This window comes from Talpa occidentalis, unplaced genomic scaffold (genome assembly GCF_014898055.3).
Source record: "Talpa occidentalis isolate TD23 unplaced genomic scaffold, MPIMG_talOcc4v2.1 talOcc4.12, whole genome shotgun sequence".
Taxonomy (NCBI): domain Eukaryota; kingdom Metazoa; phylum Chordata; class Mammalia; order Eulipotyphla; family Talpidae; genus Talpa; species Talpa occidentalis.
This window is the reverse complement of record NW_023601212.1, coordinates 33,346,111-33,373,655: the sequence shown is the minus strand read 5'-3', so window position 1 is coordinate 33,373,655 and position 27,545 is coordinate 33,346,111. Positions and strand designations below refer to the sequence as shown.

At 36.7% G+C, this 27,545-nt stretch overlaps 1 protein-coding gene across 1 annotated transcript in view; it reads right to left on the bottom strand.

Annotated features, from left to right (window-relative positions):
* The window catches only part of CWF19L2 (CWF19 like cell cycle control factor 2), a 100,899-nt gene that overhangs the window by 50,446 nt on the left and 22,908 nt on the right, over positions 1–27,545 (bottom strand). Inside the window, exons 5-6 of the mRNA XM_037507909.2 lie at positions 20,437–20,533; positions 18,419–18,511 (exon numbers count right to left, since the gene is read on the bottom strand). Coding sequence (XP_037363806.1) covers positions 18,419–18,511; positions 20,437–20,533 — 190 coding nt within the window. The remainder of the gene's footprint in view (positions 1–18,418; positions 18,512–20,436; positions 20,534–27,545) is intronic.

Below are 27,545 nucleotides of genomic sequence, written 5' to 3'. Positions count from 1 at the left end.
CAACTCAAAAATTACAAGAATACTGTTTCTTCTTCATATCCACCTATTAATGCTTCCCTTTTTGCTGGTTCTGTTTCAAAGTATCTTATCCATCTTATGAAATTATTCTTTTCTCGTAACTGAAGCTATATTTAACTTTTAAGACTATAATATCATTTCAAATTTACTGGGAATGAGAGTTTACATCCCAACAACTCCTTACAATCTTTCTGAGGGCAACATAACATTTGCTGCAATGCTGGTATGCAAGCCCATCTTAAGCCTTTTTTTTCCTTCTCTACCATCTCTCAGGCTCCTCTTACTAACTGTAGTTTTGACACTGTCTCCACTCAGTTCATCAGGATTCCAGTTCCAAAATGTTATCTTCCACGGAGATACCTGGGGATATTTCACAGTCCTAGTAACAGTTACAAGCCTACTTCCACTTTTTCCACCCCTCCCTTCCTTAGCACTTCCTGGGAGCTATAGTCCTCAGAACTCAAAGCCACTTACAAACTCCTTTTGTAGGAACCCTCAAATCCAGTTGAGGCCAAGAGGCTGTGGCAAGGGCACCTTTTAATTCCCATTGTCACAATTCTCAGCAGCTCCATCTGCTTTTGCATTTCTGATCCCTGCAAGTTCCAGTTCCTTATTGTTTTATGTTTCTCTTCCATTTCTTTTTTTTTTTTAAGATTTATTTATTTATGCATGGAAGAACTGGGTGAAGGCCAGAGGTGCTGAAGTGAGAGGATTCACCAGAGACAGAATGGGGAACAGAACAGGTAGATTGATTGAAATACACTGCTAAGGGGAGCAGTGAGTGAGACAGGAGAGGTCTGCAGTGCCATGTGGGTAGTTCCCTGGCCAGGGCTCGAACTCGTGCTGCAGAGGGCCGCGGATTGCTTCATAGGTTGCGTCTTCATGCCCTGCGCCACCAGGGAGGCCCTCTCTTCCCTTTCTTATCCACAAAATGTAGCTTGATTTCTGAGCTATGTTATATCTCTTTCAATTTTCTCTTTTTAGATTTTGATTGCTATATGGTTACAGAGTGGAGGCATCAAAGCATTAATGTGCCTTCAGCCAATACACTCAAAAATGCTGCCCAGCTCAGTAATTTGCCAAACTCCTTAGGTTGTAGGAGGCCACTGTGCAAATTCCGTATCAGTACTAAGATTCAGAAGATAAGAGATAACCCAGACCCAGGCTGAAAACATAGTCCATCTTTTAAACCATCGTGTCAATCCTGTAATAATTCTAGAGGGTACTCTAGACTTAGAACAGAGGCATGCAGTTCAACTTTAGTTTTATTTCTTGTCCAGTTGGTATCAAAATAACCTACCTCAGCACTCTTTCATAAAACCACTGACAGAATACACACTAAATATGTATACAATTAAGAAATTTAAACATTAATTGTTGATAATTCTATCAATAAATTCTGTTGACATCACTCCTAAAATTGTTTGTATTAATATAAAGGATAATTTGTAGAAAATTATGAGTTATATTTAAGACTAAACTACTTTGGGGCCTCCCTGGTGCCACAAGGGTTTAAGTCTCAGCACTATGAAGCAGTCCGAAGCTACTATAGCATGGGAGGTGACCCACATGGCATAGCAGACCTCTCCTGTCTCGCCTGCTGCTCCCCTCAGCAGTGTATTTTGTCAGTCTGCCTGTTCTGTTCCACGCTCTGTCTCTGGTGAATCCTCTCACCCCCTACACCTCTGGCCTGTGCCCCAGTTCTTTTATGCATAAATAAATAAATCTTTTTTTTTTAAAGGACTAAACCACTTTGTTTCACAATTTCCAAAGGGAGTTATTTGGAAACATGTTTAACCATTGTTGATTTTAATTTTGTTAAGCAGATATTTCTTAGAGCCAGTGCCAAATCCAACACTAGCATAATATGGAAAATCAGGGCCTCCCCTGGTGGCGCAGCGGTTGAGCACTGGGCTGTGAAACTGCGCACAGCCTCTGTAGCGCCAGTTCGATCCCCGGCCACCAGCGAGGGTCCCACAAGGTGCAGCAGACCTCTCCTGCATGCCCGTCAGGCTGCCTGTTCTATTCCCCGCTCTGGCTCTGGTGAATTCACTCACCCTGCCACGCTTCTGACTATACCCAGTGCTTGTATAAATAAATAAATAAATCTTTTTAAAAAAAGAAAAAAGAAAAAGATAAGTCATTTCTTCAGTTTCCTTGTTTCATCACTGCTTCCTTGTAATACTTATATATAAAGCTAGCTTTGGAAACATAACTTCGTATTTACAGGTTTCTTTTAGCATTTGACAGAATGGAGAAAGGTAAGAAGAGAAGATTTAGGAATTTTTTAAATGCTGATTGACAGTTTGGAATATTTTCACTAACTAAAATTTTATTTATTTTTGACAGTCATAAAATAGATCAATTTAAGGATGCCAAATGTTATATTTCATACATAAACAACAGCTATGAAATCCAAAAACTGTCTAATATTTTTCCTATTTAAAAACAAATCAACTCTCCCAGACAGAAATTAATACTGATATAACAATTATCTTAGAAAGTTCTGAAATATACCTCACAACCTCGTAACATAATTACTAAGCCACATTTTACAAATGAGAACACTGAGGATAACACACAGCAAATGAAGTTCCAGACCCAATTCTCTAACTTTGTTTATAAAATTCCATTCCAATATTCTCATTACATGTTATTTCTATTACTCCCCTTCTCTAATAAAACGAGGTATAAAAATGACATTTTTTTAAACACTTTCATGCTCTGAAAGAAAAAGTAAGTTAACAATGTTCCTTTAACTGGCAATGTTCCTTTAAATTATGAAAATTTTCTTTCACCTAACAAAATCTTACCTACCATTTGACCAAATGACCAACTAAAGACTCAAAATCAAAGTCAGATTTTAAATGCTGTTTTAATATATTTTATGAGACTACCAGGTTTTGGGATAAAGCTAGATATCTCTGAAAAAATACATTCACAGTGACACATATATAGTAAATCAAAATAAAAGACTTCTCATTTTTTAAATATTCTATTTCATTATATTCCATTTGGTCAATGAACTTATAATACACAGAATTACTTTTATCATTATATAATCCAATGGGATAAATGTGTTCAAAGCTTAAAGAAGATATTGTTCCAGTGTTGAGTAATTCATAAATAAAATGGCAAGAGCAGGGGGAAGGAGAGAAAGAGGAAGTAGGTGGTTTATACAAATCTTCATTTGACTATTAATGAAGTAATAGTAAGATAAAGTATAAATCAACTAATACTGGATCACATGGGATGAATCAATGGGTTCATTTCTGTGTACAAATGAACTGGGTCTTTGGAAACAAAAATACAAGGGTAAAAGGCTTAGAAATAAAACAACCTGAATGAAAGCACTAAGATTTAGTACCACTGAAAGATTTCTAAACAAAGGCATATTTTAAATACTTAAAAGATTTTTTAATTTATTTCACAGTTTGAAATTCTCAGTATTTTAATGGTTCATTGCTCAAGGTAAGTGACTTACCTAAAGAAGTAAAGAGAGTAAGACATGGCCAGAGTGTCCCCAAATCCAATGTTTACTCAACTGTACAACAATTACATTTAGATTAATTCTGCTGGCAATTTTAAAGAACATTTTGATGAACAAAAGAACAGTGGCAAGATCACCTGTCACTATAATATTCCAAGCAAGAGTTGAGGAAGCAGTGTACTGGGTGGTGATTACAGAAAGTAAAAGGCTAGATATGTATAGAAGGGAAGGCAAAATATAACACCATCTGGGGACAACTTGAATATGTTGCCAGAAAAAGGTATAAAGGATTTATCCATGTTTTTTATAAATCAAAATCAGAACGATAATCATGGAATAAAGAGACGGGAAATCACACACACACACACACACACACACACACACACGTGTGGAGCACGGTATGGCCATAAAAGTTACTAATTTAACTGCTAAAAATGGAGCTTCCAGGCCTTCCCTGGTGGTGGAGGTGGTTGAATGCAGTGCTGTGAAGCTGTCCGCAGCCTCCACAGCGCTGGTTCCATCCCGGCCAGTCACCGAGGGTCCCACATGGCACAGCAGACCTCTCCTGTCTCGCCTGCTGCTCCCCTCAGCAGTGTATTTTGTCAGTCTGCCTGTTCTTTCCACGCTCTGTCTCTGGTGAATCCTCTTACCCTCCCACACTTCTGGCCTGTACCCCAGATCTTGTATAAATAAATAAATAAATCTTAAAAAAAATAAAAAATAAGATGGTCACTGTTAAGTTTTAAAAAATAAATAAAATAACAATGTAGCTTCCATATGATCCAGCAATTCCACTCCTCAATATCTACCAAAAGGACACAAAAACATTAATCCAAAAGGACACCTGCACCCCTATGTTCACTGCAGCACTATTTACAACAGAAAGGAATGGAAACAACCCAAATGCCCAAAAAATAGATGACTGGATTAAGAAGATGTGGTATATATACATAATGGATTACTCAGCAATCAAAAAAGACATAAACTCATGCCATTTGCAGCAACAGGGATGGTGCTGGAAGGGATCATGCTCAGCGAAATAAACTAGAAAGAAAAAGAAAAATATCAGATGGTGTCACTTATAAGAGGAATGTAGAGGATCCAAATAAGGGCTCAGGGGAAAAAAGGTAATTATAATAAAGTAAAAATCAAAATCAAAAGGCAACTATAAACCAGAGACATTCTGTGGGGTGGGGAAGAAGGGAATTAAGATCAAAACAGGGGTGGGAAGAGCACAAGGGACCATGGTGATGGTTCACAGGTGAATGGGTGGTGGGAATTTCATGGGGACTATAACTGAGATGAAAAAGCATACATTGTACAAAAATGAAAAAATGATATAAAAATATACAATAAAATTAAAAAGAGAGAGTGAGAGATGGTAATGCTATGATTTCTACCACAATTAAAAATCTTTTAACCTGTTTCATCAAAAAAAAAAAAGTTACTAATTTAGGAGTTCAACATAGAATTCAGAGCTAGAGTTGAGACTGAAAGTCACAGAAAAATGTTAAATGAAACTATGGTACTGGAAGATGAGAATAGCTGATCCTTGTTTACCTATCCAACCTCTTCTTTCTTCCTCATAACTTATTCTGTAGCCATCCAGAATAACATACCATCTATAGAATATACCATTTCTCCCTCACCTTTGTACCCTTAATCCTTTTGCTCTGTCTGGACCATCCTTTTCTGTTGGTTTGCCAAAGGAGGCTGATAAAGTTGCTCAGAGAAAAGAAGGTGGTTTTTTACTTGTTTAAGGACATAGAGAGTTAAGTATGACAAAAAGTAATGGGAGAAGGATTTAAAGAGAGAAACTGAAAGACCCATCAGAAAAGAGTTAACTGGCGGGTACTGGTTCCTGGTGACAACAAAGGAATGGGATCAAGAGCACTGATAAAGAGGAAGGGAGGTAAAAATCCAAAATAAATTTTATCCTTACATGCATTTAAAAATTACTTTAGTCATTCTGTAGGATGTATAACAAGTTCAAGATAATTATAATAGTTAAATTTCATGTGTTTTCAGGAAAGCTAAAAGTGTAGTTTTTAATTTCAGTATGCATAATAAGTCTGCAGGTAGTAAACAGATTCTGACTAGAATAATTGTAGTCAATAGCTGGTAATAAAGATTTATGAGAGCGAGAACATGAAATTAATTGAATGAAACTGAACAGCACCAGCAAACAATAAAAAAGAAAACACTTAAAATTATATTACAATGAATCATAGAAAAAATTTTATGATGTTTCTGTCTGCCTAGAAATATCCGGTGAGCCATCCATGTGTGATTCCTTGAATTGTCAAAAAAATGTTATAAAATAAGATTTGGTTTGGAAATCTGGGCTATATGAACATTATAGAATATTTTTAACAATGGATTATTACCCTAAGAAAACAACTGGTTTTAATTCCTTTAATGGTTTTATTCTTTACTTAGGCTCTATTTTTAAACTTATTTCACTGAATTTCCAAATTTTATTTTATTTTTTAAGACAATAATATTAACTGACATGCCTAATGCTATTACTGCTATCATTATTATTAGTAATAATGAGGGTTTTTTTGAGGGCATACTTAGGCCAAGACTTGTTTTAAGTACTTTATGTGTTGAAATTTACTTAATTTTTGTTAAAATTCTATGAAGTAATTCATCCACACCTTTTTAAATAACTTAAGTACAAGATGAGCTGTATCTAAAGGTTTGTTTTTTTTTTTAAAGATTTATTTATTTATTTACACAAGCACTGGGTACAGTCAGAAGCACAGGAGGGTGAGAGAATTCACCAGAGCCAGAGCGGGGAGCAGAGCACGCAGAAGGACCGAGGTACACTGCTGAGGGGAGCAGCGGGCGACAGGAGAGGTCTGCGCGCCATGTGGGACCCTCCTCCCGTGGCCGGGGAGCAGCTGGGGATAGAACCAGCGCTGCAGAAGCTGCTGGCAGCTTCGCAACCCAGCACTCAACCGCTGCGCCACCAGGGAGGCCCTCAATTAAGTTTTAATTTGGACATGATAAATTGGTTAGGTATGTGTGTGCAACTTAAAATTATTATTAAAGTCAATAAAAATTATTTGAAATATTGCTTTGACTTAGGCTGATAAGCTGGTGTTTGAAATATAAAATCTTGCCTGAATTTTGAAAACAATTTCATATGTGAATTATGCAAGCCATAAGTAAAAATTTAAGTTGCATAGAACTGCTCACATAAGTAGATAGAAAATCTTCCATTAAAGTGATTGTTATTTGTTTGTTGGTGCTGTTCAGTTTCATTCAATTAATTTCATGTTCTCACTCTCGTAAATCTTTATTAGCAGCTATAGACTACAATTATTCTAGTCAGAATCTGTTTACTACCTGCAGACTTATAATGCTTACTGAAGTTAAAACTGTATATTTAGCTTTCCTAAAACACATGAAATTTAACTTATTATAACTCTCTTCAACTTGTTATACATTCTACAGAATGACTAAAGTAATTTTTATTTTTTATTTATTTACTTATGCATATAAGAACTGGGGCACAGGCTAGAGGTGTGGGGGGTGGGGGGCGGGGGTGAGAGGATTCACCAGCAACAGAGTAGAGAGCAGAACAGGCCCACAGATCTACTGAAATACACTGCTGAGAGGTACAGCAGGCGAGACAGGAGAGGTCTGCTGCGCCATGTAAGTCACCTCCCTAGCTTGCCCAGGAATCAAACTCGTGCTTCAGTGGCTGGCAATAGCTTGATAGTGCTGTGTTTAACCCCTGTGCCACCAGGGAGACCCCTAAAGTAATTTTAAAATGCATGTAAGGATAATTTTATTATGGATTTTTTTTCACTTAAACTGTTTTCCTAATAAACTGTATTACATATAATAAACATATGCATGCACACATGTGCACACGCACCCACCCTCTATTATCCTTCCACCTCTCCTCCCACCCCCCAAGACAGCTGGAAAGAGAACATATCAAGAATCAAGTTCTTCAAGAGAGCATTAAAGTCTCAATTGCCACTGAATATTCTATAAAGACTATCTCTCAAATGCAGTAACATTTCATTTTCCACTTGATATATCAGAAAAAGAAATTAAATGCTTATGATAGCAACAGTGAGAATAAAGCTAAAGAGCCCTCGAGGGAATAGAAGTGGAGTGCCAGAAAACTGAGGCTGCTGCTGGTCATCCTCTCTCTCCAAAGAGACCAACTCATTATGGCTTCAGAATCTGTTAGAGTCCTACTTCAAATTTTGAGTCTTAGTTCAAAATTTGAGACACTGCACAAAATAATTCTTCTCCCCAAAATTCAACCTAACAAATATATACAGTCACAAATATATCCAGAAGAGATGGGCACCATCAAAGCTGATTTGTGCAGGGGCCTCTCTAGTGGCGTAGGCGGTTGAGCACAGCGCTGTAAAGCTGTCCACAGACTCTGCAGTGCCGGTTTGATCCTGGCCAGCCACGAGCAACCCACATGTGCGGCAGACCTCTCCTGTCTTGCCCGCTGCTCCCCTCGGCAGTGAATTTCAGTCAGTCTGCCTATTCTGTTCCCTGCTCCATCTCTGGTGAATCCTCTCACCCTCCTGCACATCTGGCCTGTACCCCAGTTCTTGTATAAATAAATAAATCTGTAAAAAAAAAAAAAAGCTGATTTGTGCAATGAATCTTATTTCTATGTTCTCTTTGCAGAGAGAATGTTTTCCAAAGGAAATATGATGTCTGCATTAAGATCTAAAGCATGAACTGCTTTAGACAAAAATAATGTCTCAAGCAAAGGAAAAGAGTGTGCAAAGGCACTGAGGCAGGAAGGAAAGCTGATACTTCAGTGCTCTGGTTATGGTGATGAAGATGATCACATGAGTGCATAAAATAAGGAAAACAAACAACAGTTCTAAGAAATAGTTAGCAGGTAATATTGGTACTATTTCATGATGAATTTGATGTGAACAGATGAAAGAGAATATTCAGAGAAAAGTGAACAGATGAAAGATTCTATGTTACTATAAAATGTCTGCATCTTCATTATCACCTATGAAATTGTTTTGCTTTAATTTAGCTTAAAATGTTTACACTTTAGTAGTAATTTAAAGAAGTGCTCTAGTAACACGATATTATTTCTAATAATAGAGCGCAGAAATGGGTGTAAAAAAACAGGTTCGGGCCACCCTGGTGGCACAAGGGGTTAAGACGCAACCTATGAAGCTATCCGCAGCCACTGCAGCACAAGTACGATTCCCCCACTGACCAGAGAGCAACCCACATGGTGCAGGAGACCTCTCCTGTCTCGCCCGCTGCTCCCCTCAGCAGTGTATTTCACTTAGTCTGCCTGTTCTGCTCCCCACTCTGTCTCTGGTGAATTCTTTCACTCCTCCACACCTCTGGCCTGCACCCCAGTTCTTGTATGAATGAATAAATAAATCTTTAAAAAAAAAAAACAGGCTCAAGTGTATACAAAATAGGTAGATCCACTGACCTGTTTTGCTCAATAAAAAGAAATAATGTATTTGTTTAACTTTTCTGCATGAAGAAAGACTATGCTACCAAGTAAAGTGGACTGATGGCAACATGGCATGAACAATAGAATAAATGCAAGTCTAAATAACGATCACTGAGATTTAAATAGTTCATTTGGAAGATTAAGAATGCTAGTCATTTTTACAAAAACTAAAGTGAAAAGTATTTGTTGAATAAATGTCAAAAGTCACTGCTTAAAAATGAACTGAAACACAAACCACAACAGTTTTTTTTTTTTTAAACTGGTAATAGGATTTGGGATCAACATGGCAGCAGGGAAATGCTGCGAGTAAGTCCTCCCATTAAAAAAAAGTAAATAGGGAGGAAAAGCGGCAGGTCCCTGTGAGAACTGGGACATAGAAGATAAACGGGCGACTCTGGCAAACTGCCCGAAGAGAAAGTTGCCATAAAAGAGGACAAGAAGAGAGGAAAGCTCAGAACCCTACTACCCTGCCCCACCCACAAAGTTGGCACTCTCCGACCAACAGAAAGGAGGGGAAAAAAAAAACAACCAACAACCAACAAGAACAAACTACAGATCAAGTGGGACATTGAGTAAAAAGGAACTATTTCAGGCACCGCACCCCGTGAACGGGAACTATGGAGAATCATGCAGGAATTGCTGTGGAGGTGAGCGAATGGCTCTGGGCGCCATTACAGGAAAATAAGAACTCTGCAGAGAACTACAAATAGCCCAGGCCAGCCAGTAAGCTTGTGCGGAAAAGTGGCGCACTAGAAAAGTATACACGGATCGTGGCTGACCAGGTCCCCACGCCTGCGACCTAGGTATGTGAGGAGACGTGCGGGAGCCCTCACTGAGATGAATGTCCCTCACTGAGTAATCAGAAACCAAGCACCCAGACATGGGAGAGAGGTGCAAAAGGCGCCATTTCTGCAGACACTGAACTGGGCGACAGCCTGTGTCCTGTATCTGAGGGCTTCGGAACTGAGACCCAGGGCACGAAATTCAGGGCGTGGGATCCCCACGACTGTGGGTCACTGGGCAAACACAGCACCCCCGTGCCATTGAGGCACTCCAGGCCACCCCCGTCCCCCAACCCCCATCTATTCCCTGGACCCACGGTGGGGAAAAAACAGTTCTGGAAGGACATTAGGGAAGATCTCTGGTGCCACCTAGCGACCAGAACAAAATCACCAACATCCTGATAGTTGGAAACCAGGGATCCCAAAAACATCCTCAGGCTCTGAGAGAGGGTGGGCCACGCAAACAGGGGTAAGAAGAGAAATAAGACGAGGAGCAAGACTCCATTCTGGAACTGGGAGCCAGGCGCAGGATCAGGGGTGTGGGACACACCATAGCAGTGGGTACTACACAGGGTAACAGCCAGAATTTTGGATGTGATAGCCCTGGAACTGAGACCCAGAGTGCATAATTCAGGGTGCGGGATATACACAGCTGCAGGCACAGCACCAGATGAACAAGGGGCAGACACAGCACCCAGGTTGAATAAGAGCCCCTGTGTTAAGATGCTCCCCTACCCCCACCCCCCCGTTTCTCAAAGAACCACTGGGAAAAAGCACAGGTTAGCAAGTACGGGTCTCTGGCACTACCTCGTGACCAGGACTAAATAAACAACTAGATGATCCCTGTTGGAACTGAAAAATACAGAGGGAGGGAACGGTAAGGGACAGTGACCAGCAATACAGCATCAACACCCTGGTGCAGTTTTAGCCTACCAGTGCTGGTCTCAATCTAGTAAACAGTTCCCAACACCCATAAAGGAGCACTCCTAAAAGATGCCCGCCAACTGGTGGCATAACGTCCCAACACGTAGAACTAATTAGAAAGCAAACAACAGGGAGAAGAAAAAATATAAATAACCGAGCAAGCCTGCAAGAGAAGGATACATCACAAAAAGAAATACAGTCACCAGAGCTCAACAATGACATGGAAGAACTTCTCAGCCTATCAGATAGACAATTAATGATCATCATGATTAAAAAGCAGAAAGAAAATGAAAAGGAAAAAAATTATTTGAGACAAATAATCAGTGAACTGAAGAATGAAACTGAGATGTTAAGAAAGGAAAGAAAAGAAATGCAGGAGATTAAAAGATTACTAGAGGAGATAAAGAACTCTAGGAAAAGCAATAAAAACAGAATCGATGAAATGGAAGAAAGGATCAGTACTATTGAAGATACAGAAATAAAAAGAGCCAAAAAGAGAAAAGGAGAGAGAAGTACAAATGAAGAAGTATGAGGATACTCTTAGACAATTATCAGACTCCATGAAGAGAGAAAATGTAAGAGTTATAGGCTTCTAAAAAGTGAGGAGAGAGAGACAAAGGAACTGAAAAATTATTCAAGGAGATAATTGAAGAAAAATTCCCAAGCATGAAAAAGGAAATGAATATAGACATACAAGAAGCAAGATGAACTCCCAGTGAGCACAATGAAAAGAAAACTACAGCAAGACATATAACAGTAAAGCTTGCAAGAGTCCAAGACAAGGAAAAAATAATGAAAATAGCAAGAGGGAAGAAACAGATAACTTATAAAGGAAAACCAATCAGGTTAACTTCAGACTTCTCTGAAGAAACATTACAGGCAAGAAGAGAATGGAGTAATATATTCAGCAAACTTCAAGACAGCAAATGCCAACCAAGAATACTTTACCCCGCAAAGCTCTCCTTCCTCTACAAAGAAAAAATATGGACCTTCTTGACAAACAGAAACTCCAGAAATTCATTACAACTAAACCCCCACTCCAAAAAATTCTACAAGAAGTCCTAAAGCCAAAACCAACAGAGGAATGAACAAGAAGAACAGAATAAAGCAAGGAATAAAATTACAAAAAAGACAAACAAAATGGCAAATACAGATGCCAACATATCAGTATTAACTTTAAATGTAAATGGATTAAACTCATCAACAAAAAGACAGAGAGTAGCAGGCTGCTTAAAAAACAAAATCCATTCTTCTGCTGTCTCCAGGAAACACATTTAACCACAAAAGGTGAACACAGACTGAAAGTAAAAGGTTGGAAAACAATCCTACAAGCAAATGGACCAAAAAAGAAGTCAGGAACAGCCATACTTATATCAGATGAAACAGACTTTAAATTAAAAAAGGTAAAAAAGAGACATAGGCGGGCACTCCATTATGATCAAGGGGACAATACATCAGGAAGATATAACACTCATCAACATATACTCACCAAATGAAGGGGCACCAGAATATATCAGACAATTATTATCAGCTCTGAAAACAGACATTAAAGAAAATACATATATAGTGGGAGACTTCAACACCCCACTCTCACCAAAGGACAGATCAACAAAACAAAAAAATAAACAAACACACTAGAGCCCTAAATAATGACATAGAACTCATGGACTTAACAGACATCTGTAGGACACTGTACCCAAAAAAATCCAACTACACATTTTTCTCAAGAGCGCATGAATCATTCTCCAGAATCGATCACAAACTGCGCCACAAGACAAACATCAACAGATACATGAAGATCAATATCATTCCAACTATCTTCTCTGATCATAAAGGCATCAAGCTAGAAATAAATCATGAAAAGAAAACAAGGAACCCTCCCACTTCATGGAGATTGAAATCCACACTACTAGAAGACCACTAGACTAATGAGGACAACAAAGAAGAAATTTTAAAATATTTTGAGTGGAACAACAAGGAGGACACCACTTTCCAGAATGTATGGGATGCAGCAAAAGCAGTAATAAGAGGAAAATATATAGCAATACAGGCTCACATCAACAAACAAGAAAGAACTCAAAGAAAAAACCTAATCTCACATCTCAAAGAACTAGAAAAAGAAAAACAAAAAAATCCTAAAGCCAGTAAAAGAAAGGAAATAATAAAAATCAAAGCAGAAATAAATGAAATGGAAATTAAAAAAACAATCCAAAAGATCAATGAAACCAAAAGTTGGTTCTTTGAAAAAAAATAAACAAAATAAACAAAAATAAACCTCTAGCCAGGCTCACAAAGAAAATATGGGAGAAAACATAGATAAATAGGATTATAAATGAAAGGGAAAAAAATCACAACAGACTCAGTAGAAATCAAAAGGATAATCACAGATTACCATGATCACTTATATGCAAACAAATTCAACAACCTAGAAGAGATGGACAAATTCCTAGAATGATATAAGCATCCAGCGCTGGACAAAGAAGAAATAGAGGGGCCTCCCCTGGTGGCAGAGCGGTTGAGCACTAGGCTGTGAAGCTGCCCACTACCTCGGCAGCGCCAGTTCGATCCCCGGCTGCCGGCGAGCGTCCCACATGGCAGGACAGACCTCTCCTGCCACACCCGCTGCTCCCCTCAGCAGTGTATTTTGTCAGTCTGTCTGTTCTGTTCCCGGCTCTGGCTCTGGTGAATTCTCTCACCATCCCGCGCTTCTGACTGTACTCATTGCTTGAATAAATAAATAAATAAATAAATCTATTAAAAAAAAAAAAAGAACATAGAAGAAATAAAACACAGACAAATTAAAGCAGCAAAATTGAGGCAGTAATCAAAGCACTCCACAAAAACAAAAGCCCAGGCCCAGACGGCTTCACAAATGAATTCTACCAAACGTTCAGCAGTGAATTAGTGCCTATCCTACACAAACTCTTTCAAAAAATTGAAAATGAAGGAATACTACCAAATGTTGGCTTCACAGAAGCCAACATTACACTAATACCAAAACCAAACAAAGACAGCATAAAAAAGAAAATTACAGGCCAATCTCCCTAATGAACACTGATACAAAAATCCTCAACAAAATCCTTGCCAACAGAATCCAACAATGCATCAAAGGGATAATACACCATGATCAAGTGGAATTCATCCCAGGGGAACAAGGATGGTTCAACATACGAAAATTGGTCAGTGTAATCCAACACATCAAAAGAAAGAAAAATAAAAACTACATGATCATATCAATAGATGCTGAGAAAGCATTCGACAAAGTTCAACATCCATTTATGGTGAAGGCCCTTGAAATCCTCGAGATAGAAGGAATATACCTTAACATGATAAAAGCCATATACAACAAACCCGCTGCCAATATTATTCTCAAAGGCAAAAAGCTGAAGGCCTTTCCTTTAAGATCAGGAACAAGACAAGGATGTCCTCTCTCACCACTGCTCTTCAATATAATATGGGAGGTCCTAGCCAGGGCAATAAGACAAGAGAAAGACATACAGGAATCCAAACAGGGAAAGAAGAAGTAAAACTACTACTATTTGCCAACGATATGATAATATACATAAAGAACCCTAAAAACTCCACAGAAAAACTACTCAAAATAATCAACCAGTTCAGTAAAGTAACAGGATACAAAATCAATATGCAAAAATCAGTAGCCTTCCTATACAAAATCAATCTGAAGATGAAGAAATCAAGAAAACCATCCCTTTTATAATTGAAACAAAAAAAATCAAATACTTGGGAATACACCTAACAAAACAGGTGAAAGACCTATACAAAGAAAATTATAAAACACCTGTTAAAAGAAATTGAAGAAGACATAAAGAAATGGAAAGACATCCCCTGCTCATGGATTGGTAGAATGAGCATTACCAAAATGACCATCTTCCCAAAAGCAATATACAGATTCAAAGCTATTCCAATAAAAATCTCAATGACATTCTTCAAAAAAATAGAGCAAATACTGATGAAATTCATATGCAACCACAAAAAACTACGAATAGCCACAGTCCTATTGATGAAAACAAAGGAGAAAGGAGGTATCACACTTCCAAACTTCAAGGTATACCACAAAGCCATAATAATTAAAACAGTTTAGTATTGGAACAATAACAGACACACAGACCAATGGAAACGAATAGAGCCAAGAAAAAAAGCCACACTTTTATGAACAACTATTCTTTGACAAAGGAGCAAAGACTATGCAATGGAACATGGACAGTTTGTTCAATAAATGGTGCTGGGAAAACTGGACCTCCACATGCAAAAAAATGAAACTAGACCACTACCTCTCACTGTGCACAAAAATCAACTCAAAATGGATAAAAGAACTGGACATAAGACCTGAAACCATAAAATATATAGAAGAAAATATAAGTAATACACTACAAGACATATATCTCAGAAACATCTTTAAAGACTCATCACCCAAAGCAGTGAGAGTGAAGGCAAAGATAAACACCTGGGATTACATCAAACTGAAAAGCTTCTGTGCAGCCAAAGAGACATTAACCAAAACAGAGAGACACCCCACTGATTGGGAAAAAAATCTTTGCACTCCAGTCAACAGGGACTGATCACAAAGACATACAATGAACTCACATGGCTCAACAAAAACAAAATAAACAATCCAGTCAAGAAATGGGCAGAAGAACTTAAAAGACATTTCTCCAAAGAGGAAATGCAAATGGCCAACAGACATATGAAAAAATGTTCAACATCCCTTATTATCAGGGAAATGCAAATCAAAACCACACTGATATACCACCTTACACCAGTAAGAACGGTACATATCAAAAAAACAAGCAACAACAAATGTTGGCGAGGATGTAGTGAAAAAGGAACTCTCCTACATTGCTGGTGGGAGTGCAAACTGGACCAACCACTATGGAAAGCTGTCTGGAGGTTCCTCAGTCTACTAAAAATGGAGCTACCATACCACCAGGCAATTCCACTACTAGGGATCTACCCAAAGGACACAAAAACATTGATTCAAAGGAACACCTGTACATTTATGTTTATTGCAGCACTATTTACAATAAGTAAGACCTGGAAACAACCCAAATGCCCAAAAATAGATGACTGGATCAAGAAAATGTGGTATATATACACAATAGAATATTATTCAGCAATCAAAAAAGATAAACTCATGCCATTCACAGCAACGTGGATGGAGCTAGAAGGAATTATGCTCAGCGAAATAAGCCAGAAGGAAAAAGAAAAATAATGGATGGTTTTACTTATAACAGGAATATAGGGGAACCAAATAAGACATCAGTGTAAAAAAAACAATAATAACAGCACAAAACACAACAAAGCACAAACAGACAATTATAAATCAGAGACATACTGCAGGTGGGGAGGAGGAAGAGGGATCAGAGGGAGGGAGTGAGGAGCACAGGGTGTTGTGCTGATGGTGCACAGGTGCCTTGGAAATTCTATGGGAACTCAATCTGAGGAGGTGAGGGGAAGCAAATATTGTTTAAAAATAAAAAAAAATTACAGTTGAAAATTAAAAAAAAAAAATCTGGTCACCAATTTTTTCCCAATTCACTGTGTTTATACAGATATCAGTGACAAAGACCAGAACTTCAAAACACAGAAAAACACATTCTGGGAATCAGTACTACGGTAACTTATAAATGTGTCCAGGATATAGATTCAAAACATAGTGCCTAGGCAGTAATCAACCATGCTCAAACCACTGCTAAAAATAACTGACTAATCAGGCAGCTGACTTTATGTACAAAAGGCCACAGATAAGTTCATCTGTTTATGTAATTATTATTAATGTCTCAATGGCCCTTTAAGGCCTCCAGCTAATTCCTCAATTTCTATCAAAAGAATGCCTGCAAAGCTCTCCTCACACAGCTGCCTGGGGCTGATAATAACGTATTGCTCTTGTTTGCAATGACTGCTGTATTATTTACTGTAAAGAGTGGGCTGAATTTCCTGCACCATTAAAAATGTGTAGAATTGAATTCCTAGATGAAAGGAGTGTATGATGTGATTCCACTGAAGGATTATTAACAGGTGTAAATTCGTGAAAGGGAGATTAGAACATGATATATTTAAGAATGAGGATAAGACCTGTCCTGCTACAGAGCTAGCAATCTCCCAGCAGTCAGTGGATCACATCGTCCAAAGCCACATTAGGTGGAAAAAACTATGTAGTTAGCCTACAGTTTAAATAAAGAAACTACACTCCCGGGAAGGCCAGACATCATTTTCAAAGTTTATAGATCATTTGTAAGATCTACAATAGAAAACTACCTGAAAGGAAATCAATCAAAACAAACATTCACACAATAAATATTTCAAGTATTTCTTGATTGTTTAGAATGTGCCAAGTACTAGATGGCAAGTGAAAGAACTAGTCCTTGCCCTAAATAATAAATAGTTCCTCCTCTAAGGGGAAGAGAAATAAGAAAACCACTCATTATAAGCATGGACAGTTTTTTACTAAAACAAAACAATCAGATTTTTGAATGAAGAGATTTACATTGTTCATCTAACCTATCACTTTAACAAATAAGCTAAGCAATGAAAGCAGTCCTAAATCATTGTCCTGTAAATGAGATATCTTTTTTTCCAAAAGGGCACAATTTCTATCAGAAGTATTTCAAAATTTTCCTTGAAAAAGTCAGCAAATTTCTGTGCTGATAAACAATTTCTTTACTTAACCAAAACTACTTGCAAGTCAAGGCTCCAGCCCTAACAGAATTAATAATTTTAATGGAAGCAGAAAATTCTCAGAGAAATACTGGTAGAGGTTTGTTTCAAATATGTTCCTGGTAAAGCTGGAACTAAATGTGCAAGCGTCCAATCTCTGCAGAGAGGATAAAATTTTTCTTTCTGGTCAAAGAATCCTTAGAATAAAAAACTTTCTATCTGAAGCTTAAAGGGCTAAACAACTTCCAAGGGATGAGACATAGTCTGTCAATTACCCTATGATATCCCTAAAACAGGAGAAGAAATGTTATTTAACTGAAAATCAACTTCAACTTTTTCAGTTGAACTGCTTTCAATTTTGAGAATCCCCTGAAGTCCACAGTTTCAGAAGTCTTGCATATATAGTGACGTGTCAAGGAGGAGATAGGGCTAGATTAGAAGTTGATGCCAAGAACACAAATATACAGAACCTGAAAAGATAAATTCCATAGAGAATACTTTAAAGGTCTTTGAAGTTTCAAAAGAGGAAAAGGCTGCGCTGTTGAGAGGATTAGGAAAATGGGTTCATGAAGGAGGTAAAGACAAACTGAAAATTGTACCATATTTGGGAGGGTGGTATCTGCTGCAGATAACCAATAGCATATGTAAATGTCCCAGAGTCATATAGGTTATATGTACAGTACCTTGGAGATAAGGTCGGAAAATGGGACTAGACTATGGAAGGCAATACTGCAGGAGAATCAAGTATCTAATATAGTCTTTCATTCTGTAGGGGAGGGATTTATGAATCAGTTTGATTTGCACAAGGTCAAACAGAAATGGCAAAGTCCAAAATAAAACCAGGTCTTCCTTGCCCTAGGCTGTTAAGTTCTACAGGGCAAACTGGTGGACCATAGGAAAATACATCTGAAAACAAACTTTGAAACAAGTAAGCAAATAAGCATACACACACACAGAGATACAGACACACTGCATATCACAATGCTACTACTGCCAATGAATAGTAGTATGCAAGGTAATTATGTATATCTATAAACTTTTATCACTTACCTCTACAGCAGATTTTTTTGATGACATCTGTGTTATAGTTTCTTTGAATTTATTTGCCTTTTCAAGTTGGGCTTTAAGTTTTTCAGCTAGTTCCTTTAAAAAGAAAAACAAGTAAAATAAGTTGATATGTCATTTAATTTTTCACTGTAGAATAATATTTCAAATTTATACAATGGAAGGGAAAACAGCACAGCAAACACCCATGTAGATATCACTATATGTCAACTGTAGCCTAAATGCAGTTACTAACTTAAAACCTAGTATGCCGATTTCTAATGATCTTATCTCAATGATAAACTTCTTAAAACCTGTGACATTGTTCATGCTTTCAAAGTAAATCATTACAAGAACATTTTTTTTTAAGATTTATTTATTTATGCATACAAGAACTGAGGTGCAGGCCAGAGGTGTGGAGGGGTGAGAGGATTTACCAGAGACAGAGTGGGGAACAGAACAGGCAGAATGACTGAAATACACTGCTGAGGGGAGCAGCAGGAGAGTCAGGAGAGGTCTGCTGCGCCATGAGGGTAGCTCCCAAGCCAGGGATCAAACTTGTGCTTCAGTGGCTGCAGATAGCTTCATAGGTTGCGTCTTAACCCTTTGCCCCACCAGGGAGGCCCACAAGGACATATATTTTAGGAGACAGGGAGATGGAAAATATACATAACCTTAAGAATGACATTTTTATCATTCCTTATAGATCAGAAACTTCTAGTACTCAAAATTTCAGATATCTGTAACAAGGAAGCCATCGTAAGATTTAAAATATTACTTTGTTGATAATTTAGATTAAAATAATTTAGATAATTTAGATTAAAATAATTTAGATAATTTAGATTAAAAATCTGAATAATTTCTTTTTTACTCTAGAAAGTGTATAAGAATTTATAGAAAATAAATGATATATGCAGCAATAAATTACAAAGAAATAAATTAAATACACAGGTTTATATGATAAGCGAAGAAAATCTTCCTCAGGCAGTAGCTTCATAAACACAGGAATGTTTCTTTCAACATAGCAAAACCTCCAGACCCGATGACTTTGCTTTCACTATTTTAATTAATTCCTTTATGCCTTAAAATTTAAAACTTTGTTTTCTTCCTATTGTCATGGCTTTTGTTCTTTTGTCTCTCTTACCAATTTCTGGGATGACCTGAACTTTAGTGTTATACCAAGGACCAGATTCAAAGACAAAGATACACTTTCTATTAGAGATACAAGCTAATAAAAATAGAAGCATCCTGTCAGCCAGTCTTTGCTCTACTAAAGAGTATTATAAGAATAAATCACTAAAACGTAAATACTCTCATATAACCATGATGCATTTTATTATACAGCAAGACAAGAACTTTTGTCTGGCTTTGCTATTCTACCTTGTGCAATGTGACATGGGTTAGCAAACAGGAATGTGACAACATACTACATCAGTAGGTTATCAAGCCAGTAGAGAGGTGAATTCAGCTCTTCCCAATCATCCCATTCAGTTCTGAGGCAATCAGTGTTAAATCACATTAACCTATACAAATGAGTTAACCTACACAAAGTATGTATCACATTATCAGGTACAAACACATGGCCTTCAAATTTAAATAAATGAATTCACCATCCTTTCCAGAAACTCATTTTTTGAGTTTCTAAGTAAGAGAATTAAAGAAACTAATACCTGTTCTTTCATGACTAAAAAAAGGAAAGACAGCAGTGGTATCTTACCTCTCTCAAATATTCCGAACAAGTTAGAAATACAAGAATAAACTAAATAACAAAATAAAAAAACAAATTAATGAGTATTTGGTTACCTAGGATGTTAGATTTCACAAATTGACAGAAAACGTAGAAAATGTATTTAGGAGTAGATACTGTGTTTTTGAAGGCATTCAAGGAATTCCTTAAAGAAACAATATGTAGGAGTTATTTTCAAACTGTGCTACATTCATCTTGCCAAGGAACTTACAAAATTACTCATAAGAAGTTTAATATTTAATTACCAGAATGCAAAACAACAACATCTAAGTCTTACCATATTTCCCATCATTTCTGCCTTGATAATCTTGGCTCCCAACTTGTTCTTCTCATCAACACTCATGATGTGGATGGACTCTCCCTTTGGACTACTTCTGTTTGGACAGGACAGATTTAGAACATATGAAATATAGGTATAATGCCAGTAACAACAACACTCAAACTAACCTCAGCAAAGCACTCAGTACCAACAGATCATGATTCTAACATGCAATTAAAAAAAAAAAAAAAAACCTGTCCCAATATGAATCAATTGTTTAAGATTCTGTAATGGTCACTATGATAATTATAATCATAATTAACCAAAGACCCACTCACAACAGATAAATAAAAACACTAAAATCAGCCATAATTCTACACATCTGGAGAAAGTCTTCTCATCAAGTGATGTTATTGATCATCTAAGAGACAGTAACCAGGAAATGACATATTTAACTGTATTTAAAGAATAAAAGTAATGACCATGTGCTCTTTTGCAAAGTCAATACAGAGTTTATAAGACACCATAAATTAATTTATGACAAAGACCATGTGCCCAACCTTTACTATGGAAGCCTCACAGAAAAAAAAAAGAACTGTCCAGCCAGGGTCAGATCCTGGCATGTAATTCCCATGTTACTAATTTAAAAATATTTGAGACAATAGTACGGAGAGAGTAAACCCAGGAAGAGCGAAGAAGTTACAGCTAAGCATCCAGGAGCTCTAAGGCAGCTAGAGAGAACAGAGCTACACAGTGAGGGAATCCTAGAACTGAGAGTCCCCAGGAGAATTCAGCAAGAAACTACCTGCAGGTAAAGAACTATCCCAAAGAATGAGAGAAAGAGTATTCAACAGTCCCGGGATTAGTGAACCTTCCAGACTATTAAAACTCTTAATTCAGAAAGCACTGGATAGAGCATTAAGGGTCTTGTTTCATTAGTCAGAAATAGTAAGCCCTGGACTAACTCAGCTCTGGGACTACATAACAAATGTTAAAAGCAATAGTCAAAAGGATCAAATGATTTCAAATTACCTCTGCCCCAGAACAAAGCTCAAGAATAGTTTTAGGAATGGAAATATATTCACTATTCAACAAGGTAAAATTCATAATATCTAGTCTCAAATGAAACATTATCAGCTGCAAAGATGGACAAAAATAAGACCCACAGCTAGAAGAAAAAACTAGCAATCAAAATCAACCCAAAACTGAAAGAGATGTAAAAACAGATAACAGAATTAAAGTTACTATTCTAATTCTATTCTATATCATCACTGTGTTCAACAGTCTATATGTTACATGTGCTCAAAATGTTAGAGATGACTAAGACATAATAGAGACCTGAAAAGAATTTCCATAAATGAAAGTCACACTATCTGAAACAAAAAGTACCCTGGATTGGATTAATGGAAGATTAGACTGCAACAGAAAAAAATCAGTGAACTTATTTAAGCATTAGAAACTAGGCAAAATAAAAAACAGAGAAAAAGAGAATTTTTAAAAAGTAAGAGTTTCAGAGAGCTGTGAACCAACCTTAAATACCCTACCATTCATGTCACCAGAGACCCTGAAAGAAAGGAATGGGGAGGTCCTCCCCTGGTGGCGCAGTGGTTGAGCGCTGGGCTGCGAAGCTGCCCGCAGCCTCTGCAGCGCCGTTTTGATCCCCGGCTGCCAGCGAGGGTCCCACATGGCATGCAGACCTCTCCTGCCGCACCCGCTGCTCCCCTCAGCAGTGTATTACGTCAGTCTGCCTGTTCTGCTCCCTGCTCTGGCTCTGGTGAATTCTCTCACCCTCCCGCACTTCTGACCGTACCCAGTGCTTATATAAATAAATAAATAAATCTTTAAAAAGAAAGAAAGGAATGAATGGGGAGACCAAACAAAGGCAAATAGTCCACATTGGTTGACAACTAAAAAATGTACAGAAGCAAGCTCAAGAAATCCCAAATACAAGAAAACTACATGAATAAACTACACCAAGGTATCATCATGATCAGATGGCTCAAAACTGATAATAAAGAGATCATTTTTAAAGCAACCATGGGGGAAGAGGACATTCATGCACATCATATGAAGCAGATGGAAATAATGCAAGCAAGAGAAGAGCAACAACATCTTTACTTAAAATTGTCAGCCTAGAATTCCAAAACAAATGAAAATAACGTTCCAAAACAAAAGTGGTTTTTTCAGACAAAAAAGCTGAAAGAATGTTAAAGAAAAACCTTTATTTTAGACAACGGACTGTGCAGCGATGATGTACAGACCTGCTAAAAAAAACAAAAACAAAAACAAAATAATGCCCTAACTCTACTATAAGAAGATATAAAAGGGCATTAATTCAAGATTGAATGTATTTAAGTATGAAAATACTGGCAGAACTGGAAGATGCACTGAAGTGATTAGTTGTTTGTACCTGCCCACAGAATTATTATAGGTGTGGCAACTATACTGAACAGCCATTTGGCATCAGAAATTCACGTAAGATATGACTTTGCAATATGATTAATAAATTCTAGTAAGTTTCTGAATACAATTTAGTTTAAAAGAGAAAAGAAAACCTTTAGGCATAAGGAAAAAGGTTAAAACATGGATCAACCCAAAGGAAAAATAGAGTAACAAAGACTGTAAGAGATAAGTATGTAACTTTGTTATCACTAAAATCCCTTTAAAATAATTTTAAGCAGAAATAGTAACAATATTTAAGGGGTTAATGACAAGTATAAGTAAAATGCATGACAACACTGAGTGAAATAAGGAAAGGAAAGAAATACAATCATTAAATTTGCATACAAGAATGACAGAGTATCTCTTGAAGGTAGATTAAAGATATATATCATCAAAGCTAAAAAAAAGTACTACAATAACAAAAAAAGAAATCATAACAACAAAAAAATGAAGAATCAAAAAATACCCAATCCAAAAGAAGTCAGGCAATGACAGAAAAGAAAACAAAGAATATATAGAAAAAATAGAAAAAAAAATTAGATTTAAACATAATTATATCACATTATGTATAAATGAGCTAAACAACAGAATTAAAAGGAAGAAATTGTCATATCAATATAAAGCAAAACTCAACTATTAGAAATGTACTCTAAATACATTAAACACAAAAGAATGGGGAAACTCTATGTTTAGTAGATCATATGACCCAGCAATTCCACTCCTAGTATTTACCCAGAGGACACAGAAACATCAATTCCAAAGAGCACCTGCACCCCTATGTTTATAGCAGCACTATTTACAATAGCTAAGCTTTGGAAACAACCCAAATGCCCAAAAATAGATGACTGGATCAAGAAGATGTGGTACATATACACCATGGAATATTACTCAGCATTCAAAAAGGATAAACACATGCAATTTGCAGCAACATGGATGGCGCTGGAAGGGATCATGCTCAGTGAAATAAGCCAGAAAGAAAAAGAAAGATACTGGATGGTCTCACTCACAGAGGAATCTAGAAAACTTAAATAAGGGACCAGGAAAAAAAATAACTATAAGAAAGAAAATATCAAAATCAACAAATAACTATGAACAAGAGACACTCTATGGGGGGTGGGGGGCGGGGAAAGGAGGGCTTGAGGTCAAAATAAGGGGGTTGTAATTGTATGGGGAATATAAAAATAAAATTTAAATTAAAAAAATAAAAAATAAAATAAAATAAACTTACAGATCCATCAAAAAAAAAAAAAAAGAAAAAAGAATGGGGAAAGATGTAGCACATTTTCACACCAGTCAAAAGAAAATGACATGGTTTTAAGATCAAATTAAAGAGTGAAAAACAGTATCAGAAACAAAGAGTAATTTCATATGAAAAACAATTGCATCCATCAAGAGTGCAGAAGATTCCCTAAACTTTTATGCACCTAATAACAGAGCTTCAAAATAAATAAAATTGAAAGAACTGCAAAAAGGAACAGATGAATCTACAATTATAGCTGCAGATTTCAAGATGCCTCTCTCAATCCTTGATAGAGTACGTAAGCAGAAAATAGCAAGATTATGAAAGACCTGAAAAACACTATCAGCTAACACTGATAGGATACTCTACCCAGCAACAGTAGATCACACATTCTTTCCAACTGCACAGAAAACATTTACCAAGATAAACTACATTCCATAAAACAAGTCTCAGTAAATTTAAAGAATTCCAGTAGTATAAACTATGAGTTCTGACTACAATAAAATTTAATTAGAAATCATTAACAAAGTCTCTGGAAAATTCTTAACTAATCAGAACTAAATAGCATACCTGTAAATAACCCACATGGCAAGAACAAAATAAAAAGGTATTTTGAACTGAATTTAAAAAATGTAAACACAACATATCACAATTTGTGGGATGCCACTAAAGCATTACTCATGGGAAGATTTATAATACTAAATACTTGAAGTAAAAAAGGAAAAAGATCTGAAGTCAATGGTCTTAGCTTAAAACTTAAGAAACTGGAAAAGAATAAATTAAACACAAAGTAAACAGAATGTAAGTATTAATACAATTCAGAGTAGAAACATTTTTTAAAATAAAAACAAATTCAATGAAAACAAAAGCTGATTCATAAAACAAATGAAATTTTTAAACATATATCTGATTGGTCAAGGAAAAAAAATGATACAAATTACCAAGAAAGAAATGAGAAAGGCAAAATCACTACACATTCTAAGCCTTTTAACAAAAAAATTATCTGGATGGCAAATATGTACCTACAGATACTTGTAATGAATGTTCAAAAAGTTTTAACACCCCCAGACTGGAAACATCTAAATGTCCACCACAAAGTGAAGTAGAAACAAATTCTGCTACATCTACCAATGGGATATTACCCACCAATAAAAAGGAATGAATTGTTGTTAATATGCAACCTGGACAAAACTCAAAATAATTAAGACAGACAAAAATAAAAAGAGTGAATAACGTATGCATATGCTCTTATTTATATAAAACTCTAGATAATGTAAACTAGTCTGTATTAAAGCAAGCAGATGAGTGTTTGCCTAAGGTTTGTAAGGCAGGAAAAAGGGGTCATGAAAGGATACCAAAAAAACTGGGGGATTATGGTTTCATGAGAATATAAACACCTCAAAATTTACCAATCTGTACACTTCAGATATAAATCAATTTATAGTATGTCAATTATACCTCAATAAAGTTTTTAAAATCCCCCAAAGGGAAGGATAAAGAATATTTTATTTTATCTTTTAAGATTTATTTATTTATTTATACAATATCTGGGGTACAGGCCAGATTCGTGGGAGGGTGAGAGGATTCATCAGAAACAGAGCTGGAAACAGAACAGGCAAACTGACGAAATACACTGCTGAGGGGAGCAGCGGGCGAGACAGGAGAGGTCTGCCGCGCCATGTGGGACCCTCGCTGGCCAGCCGGGATCGAACCGGCACCGCAGAGGCTGCGGACAGCTTCACAGTGTGGCGCTCAACCGCCTGCAGCACCAGGGGAGGCCATAAAGAAAATTTTAAAGCAGAGAACCTGTCATAATCTGAAACATAAAGGATACATCTATAATGACTGAATTTCTGAATTCCTAGATGTCATCATATGCCACTGAAATTAATCTAATCAATTTTAACCATGCCAGTTAACAGCAAAATATATAAACAAACCTCCAAATCAAAACTGGACCTAACAAACATACTTGAAAATTATTTTTAAGCAGTGAATCCCTTTTGGACAAAAAAAAGAAAAAAAAAAGAAAACTTTTAATAATAGCACTTGAGTTTAAAAAAGTATTGATCTCTGCAGAAATTCTGCAAAAGCCATTTCTTCCCATATTGCTAAAAGGCAAGGCAATATTGCAGTACTTACTAGATTAAGAAGCCTACAGTATTTCAGGTAAAGTAATATCAGAAAGTAACATATTTCTGTTTCCTTCATGTTCCTTCAGTCTACATTTTAAAAACCAATTAAGAGAAACAGTAGGGGCACTGCATTCCTGTACACAAGGGAACATTATTACTTTTTATATGCTCCTATGGGTTGAGGTATTGCTTACATCATTAGTTGTACTTTTTGTATGGAAAATATTTTTCACATACTTTTTTCAAATTAAGTTCTGAGGTACATGTCATTTTTTATTGTATTATAAATGTAATTTATTTGAATTTCAGGGAACACAATCATATTTTTCAAATTTCTTTTATTGTAGTAACATTAATTTATATCACTCTATGTTTCTAGGTGTATAACTCACACTTCTTCAAAACTATGTTATGATGCCATGCCCACCATCAACATTCCAATAACCCCAATGCTATTTTTATAAAAATTCTGATTTACTAATCAACCTACTTTTCTCAATTTTCATTCTTTCCCCTTCAATTAATTTTCAAAAATGATGTTTTGAGAAGTATATTGCTCATCTCCGTAATGTGAAAATTATAAATTCTTACATATATGTATAATGTAAAATAAATTAAATAATCACAGTTTGTACCCTTTCTAAATGAGTATCAATGGAATTATCTCCCCCCCAACCAAGTTCCAAGGGACATCTCTGATATAACAACCTCCCCTTGTTACTTCATTCCATCTCACAGACCAGAAATTCAAATTTGAAAAAAATTAAAAAACTAACAGTTCATTTCTCAAGTTTTTAATTTAAAGACTACTTAAGGGAAATATAATGTGCACCTGGGCCAATAATTTTTAGATAATTTTGTTCCAAAGGATCATAATTTTTTAAATAAATAGCAGTATACCATTACAACGTGAGGATATTTCAATTTTCTGCACTGCAAAGAGGAGCAAATTATTATTTCAAACTATTACATCACCTTTTTTTCCCTTAAGTTACCAAACTCATAGTGGTTCATATAAGGAGAAACAAAAAGAACAACCAGTATTCTGCATCATAAAAAATTCTGATTTGGGGGCCTCCCTGGTGGCACAAGGGGTTGGGACTCAGCCTGTGAGGCTTTTGCAGCCTCTGCAACACGGGTTTGGTCCCTCTGCAGGCCAGCGAGCGGCCCACGTGGCGCAGCAGATCTCTCCTGGCTCACCTGCTCCTCCCCTCAGTGGTGTGCTTAGGTCAGTCTGCCTGTTCTGTCCCCCACTCTGTCTCTGGTGAATCCTCTCACCCCCCTCCTCCGCCACAAACACACACACACCT